General features: G+C 38.7%; 1 protein-coding gene across 6 annotated transcripts in view; it reads left to right on the top strand.

Annotated features, from left to right (window-relative positions):
• The first annotated feature begins 2,435 nt into the window (after positions 1 to 2,435).
• The window catches only part of LOC115601567 (gamma-aminobutyric acid receptor subunit rho-3-like), a 28,576-nt gene continuing 24,264 nt past the window's right edge, over positions 2,436 to 6,747 (top strand). For 4 of the 6 annotated variants that reach the window (XM_030471766.1, XM_030471768.1, XM_030471763.1 and 1 more), the window contains exons 1-2: positions 2,436 to 2,713; positions 3,646 to 3,842. In XM_030471766.1, coding sequence (XP_030327626.1) covers positions 3,688 to 3,842 — 155 coding nt within the window. In that variant the 5' untranslated portion in view covers positions 2,436 to 2,713; positions 3,646 to 3,687. The other 2 variants (XM_030471765.1, XM_030471764.1) reach the window with 2 other exon arrangements.

Genomic DNA, 6,747 nt, shown 5'->3' with positions numbered 1-6,747 from the left:
AAAGAGAGGCAGTGCTGAAGTGCTGAAGTGCTAGTGTGCTATGGTATTTCAGCTCCATATGTTTAAAATGGCCTTTAGATGTGTTCAGATTTTCTGCAAAATTCCAGCCTCTGAAACATCTCTTCATCCCTGGCATTTTTCTGTTCTTGTTTTTATAATACTGTTGTGAATTGCTTTGCTTTGTGATCTGTGGTAGAGAGGGATCTGGAGTTCCTGAATGTCATTACCTGAAATTATGTTTTATTTTGCTCACTAAAAGAAGGCTTCTAATTTTTTGGTACTAGGTGGTGTATTTATCTTTGTTTCTTTTGCTTGCTTTGTTGTTTGCAAACTGTTCTAATGAGCTTATGCGCTGTTTCCATGAACCATGTTTTGCCCTTGAAAGATAGGCATTACAGATTTTTGTTGGCTACAGAGAAGGGATAATTTTAAAGAAACATTTTAATGACAGCAAAGAGAAAATGTTCTGTGTTTAAGCACAAGGACCAATACAGGCAAAGTGTATTATCTTGTCTTTATTCTTCTGCAAAGATGGATCTTTTTAGAATTTATTACTGACAAATGCATAGGAGATTAACCTGTTTTCTTAATGGTAATTTATAATGATATTATAATCTGCTCTGTGTAATGCTCTCTTACCCAGAGGAAATGAAAATCGCTCTAGTATGAAAAAACCCTATTGCTGCAGGTGACATCTAGTTGCCCTCACTGATATTACACAGCCATTAATGGAAGTGTTTACTATTTCCCTCTGCAGGAGTCCCTCCTGAAGACTTTGTGTGGGGGGGCTAGACAGTTAGTTTCTGGAAATATGCCATAGCCAAGGACAGAGGGATAGTGCTTAGATTTTCAGTGTGCAAGGCAAGGCCCCTCAAGGTAGCAGTTAGTATTATGACATCAATGGTGTGAAGGTGGTGGAATATGTCAGTGCATTCATCCCTTTTGTTTTTTTGGACTAAAACTGATCTTAGTGGGGGGCACTCAAAGAAACAAGCATGTTTTGGAAATCCTCCACGGAGCAGTCTTTTTCATCACCACAGCTTAGTGGTAAAGTTCTTGCTACAGCCAGGAATAATAAAACAGCAGGGTGCTGATAGCTGAATGAAAACAACATCTAATTGCCACTTTCTGTGTTAAAGCCTCCCCTCTTGGCTGATGTGTCTTCTGGAGGGAGGGACATCCATATGCAGCTTGGTCTGGGGCACACCAGTCATTCTGCAAAGCCAACTTGTTTGCCTTTACCATATCCCTGGAGCAGGGGTTCTAAGCGCTCCCTTTGCCAGCTGGTAAACAAATACACAAAGCAATTTTTACTTATTTGTTTTTAATGAAGGCTTTTGACTTCCTTGAGGTCAGCACACAAAGTCAACATATTTATGCCTTAGCATGACATGATCTAACCTCAGGTCCCCGTCAGAGCTCTTGGTAAATAACCTCAGCACCAAGAACATCCTCTCCTCCTCCTTCCCCATCTTGTATGTCCTGCTTAGTGAAGGTAACAGCTAGCAATTTCAGCTAAGGACAACACTAACATCTAAAATGTTGCTTTCCCTTATGTCCCTGAAAACAATGTGGGTGATTACTATTAGCAGAGAAGACAGTATATAAACATAGAGTCATAGAATACACGTTGTCATGTTGTTACTCCTTTGTAGTTGAGGAAAATGGTTGGAAATGAGTTAACGCTGATGAATGTGCAGGTAGCTGAACATGCAGAAATGTGGTAACACATTTACCATGGGTAGCCTCCAGTGTAGCTAGCTTTTTATCTGATTTGCTATTGTTGCTGCTACTGTTGGGCCTGTGCTGGGGAGGGGCAAAAAGGAGGATCCAAAGGCTCTTGGATCTTTTCTTACATATAAGAAAAAATAGAGCCTAGAGTGGCTCAGGAACAAGCATTATCTCCATCTGGAATAAATTCTCATTAGAGTAATTGTTTGTTTTCTCTTTTCCACCCAAATGATAATGCAAATTAACGGTACCTGTTAAATGTCTTATTAACTATAGCCTGTGTTTATCTTCTCCAGAAACTCCACTCTGGAAATCACCAGACGTGCTGGAAGCACAACTACCCCTGCGTCAGGCAACAAGTGATCTTCTGTACGTTTGCTGAACAGGAAAGGGTTAAACTATGAACAGTGTAGAATGAGATGGGTTACAGGGTTGAAAGCCTTTGATCTAGGTCACTAAATTCAGTCTAACATTGTTAAAGTTTTATGCATGGTTGGAAGGGGATTTTTTTTTTAGCTTTTTAACTCACAGGCAGATAGCTGGTCAACACCAAAACAGCAAAAACAGTGGGAATTTGCTGTCCTTTCTTAACCCTCTCCTGGGAAGTCATTTGCATCTGAGAATTACTTCTTAGCCCAAATAAAGTTAGTTGGGAATTTCAGGGAACTTCTGTGGGGCGGATGGCCACATCATAATATTATCATCCTAATGTGCTTACGTGTTAACTGTCTCAGCAGACACAGTGTTTGATTTGTTTTCATTCCTCTGTTTGTCTGTTTTACTTAGGATAAAACCTACTGTTGAGAGACCTGAATTACTTCTACATCTGTTAGACAGGAGTAGGGTATTTCCATTTCTCTAACTTTCAATGTCCTACCTCTGATTTTCTGGATAAAAATGAACATGTTCTGTCAATTTTGGTAACTACTGAACTTGCTGATGGCTTGAAAGGAATTAAAATTTGACTGTGTCAGCTATGAAGGTATGTCAGTATTGCTCAGTTTTAAGCCCACAAGAAATCTTATCACCATTCATAAGAGAAGCAGGCATGCATGCTCAAGTTATTGCTTAAGCAATAGTTTGTGGATAAAATGTTTTGCAATTCAATCTGCTACCAAAAAGACAGGGCAGACTAAATGAGATAAAGATAAAATTAGAAGTGATGGAAGGATACTGGATCTTAGACATGCACACACCTTGTAAATTTAGGGTAAGTTAAATAGCTGCAGAGCTTAGTAAAAGAAAAAAGAAAAAAAAAAATGTTATTTCCAAATGTTTCTGGGGAATATTGAAACAAGACTTCATTTTTAGTTTGGACTCGTTCCATGATATTGTGCTGTCCAAAAGTAGTTTTGTATCTACTGACAAAACGCTTGCTCCTGCAGATCACAGAAACAGAAATTATGTTAATGGTCAGGAAGACAATACAGTATAGCCAGTTAATGAAAGAGCTTGATTTGTACAGAAAATTATGTGAAGCAGATACACACATACATAGAAAGCAAGATTAATTTAGAGACCTTTGTCATTAAAGCAGATTTTTGTATGGTTTTTGTGTGGGATTTAAGGAGGATTAAATGTTTGACATCACTTTGCCTGCACAGGCGATGCTGAAGAGGTTACTGAGTGAGTGATGGAGAATTCAAATATGCGCCTATGCTGAAAGAGTGGAAGCAATGGATCAGACTGCAACCTGGCCAAACAAATTGCTCTACCTAGTGTATTTCTAAAAGCAAGGTGCTTCTGGTTTGGCAGCAGATCTGCAGGGATGTAGAGCTGAAGGAATATTTATGATTTGCCAAGATAATGAGGAGAACTCGTTGAGGACATCAGAACTGGGATGCTTCTGTCTTCTGTCTTCAGTGATGCCTTGCTTCATGTGCATCGTTTTTCTGCTATGCTGTTTTTAAACAGTAAAAGCACTAAAAATAAAAAGTCAGCAAGGTGGACTGGCTGATGAGGTGCATTTCTCTTTTGGAAGAGATGGTCCTGGTCATGAAACTTCTGCTCCTCACCTGCCTCTGGCCAACAGCAGTGCTACACAGTTCTCAAAGTCAGCATCACCATCTTCATCATCGGCAACAGTTCTCATTCTTAAGAAAGCATAACAGGTAAGCAATATACTCTCTCCACCTATGTTCATCTGATAAACTTCATGCTGTCAGCAACCTTTCAGTGCACCCTTTCTGTTCACTGTCCTGTTTTGCTAGTTTCTGGGTTTATGGTATGTTTGGTATTGGTAGCATGTTCCAAAAACAGAAACAGTGAACTATTAATTAATTTTGCATAACCAGATATATTTCGTATTGTGATTTCATGAAAGCTTAATATACATGCAGTTATGTACACACTGACACACACAGTACATTTAACATGTGTAATACCAGGCTACTATTGTGATACCAGACTACTATCGTGATGTACCAAGATACTTGCCCTTTCACTCCCATTGCAAGAAGCAGAAATGCCTTCCAAAGTTCTATGCCAATGTTATAAAGTTACTTCCATTACCAAAGCAGCAAAGTAGCTATACTATCAAGATATAGAAGACATTTTTATGGCACTACATGAGGTAAACTATACTTTATTTGTAGTGATGACACAGTGTGTTCCCTTTATGGAATATACTTATGCTTTTAGATGTTGAAGATCGTCTCTGTTCTTAGTTTTTCCAATCAAGTAGCTGCTTTAAAATGAATAATGATACAAAGGTTTTTATATGTAAATTTCTGTGTAAAGTGTTAGTGCTTATTCCGACAAATGCAATTTCACATCTGTCATGTGAGGTCTCTGAATGTGTGTCCAGATTAATAGTATGTGAACACACCAATGACTGCCAGTGATAATCCAAGCAAAATCTCTATTATCTGGGGGAGAGGAGAAATTGTAGTAAGTAGCTCCATTTAAGGAAGGAGAAGGGATGCAACTATTACATTTGTCTATGTACTTAACCCCCTATTAAAATGAGCAGGGGAGCTGACATTTTATTCATACAATATCAAATATTGAGAAAAAGTGCCATAAGTGTACTCCTCTGATGTGTTTAAGCTGTTTTTCTCAGGTTACATGCTTTGTAGCAGGTGTACAGCTGTTTACCTTCTGTATCACTTCTTATGTGATAATCCAGCAGTGACATATCTCTGAATCCCTAGATGTCTTGATAAAATCACATGTAAGCAATGAAAGGCAACAGAACATATCCCAGTGACACAATGGAGGTGCCTGGAGAAGATATACTGCTCAGTACTTCCAGATTTCAGTTCCAGGTCATAGGTTCAAGTTTGGTCTAATCCAAAAGCTCCTGAAAAGAATGACTATTCAGGAGACTTTCAAACTCACTGACAGTTCTGGAGTGAGTGCTGGTGCATGGTTATTTGTAATAACAAAACAAAATCCTAATATAAACATAAGGTTTTATCTAGTGCTTTGCTAGTCTCAGGAAGCAGTTAAGAAGCAAATGGAAACAGAATGAAAGATCTTCTTATTGCTATAGTGGTAAGGAAGGTCTATTTTAAGCTAGCTGATAACACTTTTGTCAGTGGTGAAAGGGAAGCAAATGCTACTGTTGTTTGCGTTTATCCTATTCTGCAATAGCTGAGAGGAGTTGCTCCATCGCTGACATAAAACAATCACAAAGCCAGGAGAGAAGCCTGGTAGAATGCAGCATATTTTGTGGTATCCTTTGCTGCACATCCTGGTCTCTTGCCGCTGGACAGCAGTAACAATATTAGCACAGTGTCCTCTCTATCTTCGCAGATCTTTACTAATACATACAAATGGATCCAAACGACAATCCTGTGAGACAGGCAGAAGTGTATTAACAGAAAGAAAGAATAGGAAAAGGAGGAATGCCAGCTGATGCTGACTGATGTCGCAGGTTTTGTAACGCAAGCAATGCTTTGGTCTTCCATTCTTCATTTCCTAGGTCTTAGTGATTTGGAACTAGGAAGAAATCAGTGCCACAGAAGATCCCAAAGCTTAACAGCTGCAAATCAGCTTTTCCATGGAAAGGATCCAAATACGTTTAATTTCTCTTTGTTTGATTCTCTGGTTTTGTTCGAAATGCAGCATTATCTTCCAGTACATTGCGACAGGGTCTGACTTTTCACCAGCCTCTTTTTCTTTCTGGAGAAAAACCTTTCAGCCAGTGCTAAAGTTATTAGGGACACAGCTGACAGATGGCCTTCATTAAACGGGTGGCCTTTTAAAAAGAATCCCATGTGAAAATGTTACTTAACCTACAAGTTCCACTGTTTTAATAGAGTAACCCAATTCTCCCTCCAAAGCTATTTTTCTGCATTCTCTTGTAAAGAAGATTTTAAAGCATTAACCAAAAGTACATGAGAAAGCGATTATTCTCATGGTCCATTTCCTACAGCAAAGAACAAAACATTTGACTGTCAAAAAATTAGGCTTTTTGACAGTACATGTTGCTGATGTTACTGAACACTTAGAAATGCATTTTTATATGTGTGAGAGAGAACCGTACAATTTTGATTATTACATTTATCTGAGCTTCAAGAGTTGATAAATGTGTTAAAATGTTTAAGAGATCACACTGCTGTATCCACAGACTTTCCTGGGAATAAGTTTTCTGTAACTTCTTCCTTTTGGATACTTTTGATTTGGTAGTAAAGAGGTAAAGAGAGCTTTCCTTTCCTTAGGTGCATGTATCTGCTGATATATATGCATCTGCTGATGATTTCAAAAATATTCTTCACCAAAAGTGCTGTCAAGCATTGGAACAGGCTGCCCAGGGAAGTGGTTGAGTCACCATTCCTGGATGTATTTAAAACGTGTAGATGTGGTGCTTAGGGATATAGCTTAGTGGTGGACTTGGCAGTGCTAGGATTACAGTTGGACTCAATGACACTAAAGGTCTTTTTCAACCTAAATGATTCTATGATTTTGTGATTCTGTGTGGGCTTTTCCTCTCAAATGCCATAGCTTGACACCTGCCATACAATGATGTACAGAGTCAACGACTGCATTTAGACTTTTAGATTATGGTGTGCT

Source organism: Strigops habroptila, chromosome 2 (assembly GCF_004027225.2).
Source record: "Strigops habroptila isolate Jane chromosome 2, bStrHab1.2.pri, whole genome shotgun sequence".
In the NCBI taxonomy this organism is placed as follows: Eukaryota; Metazoa; Chordata; class Aves; order Psittaciformes; family Psittacidae; genus Strigops; species Strigops habroptila.
Note: the sequence above shows the minus strand (reverse complement) of the source record. Positions and strands in the feature narration are given on the sequence as shown.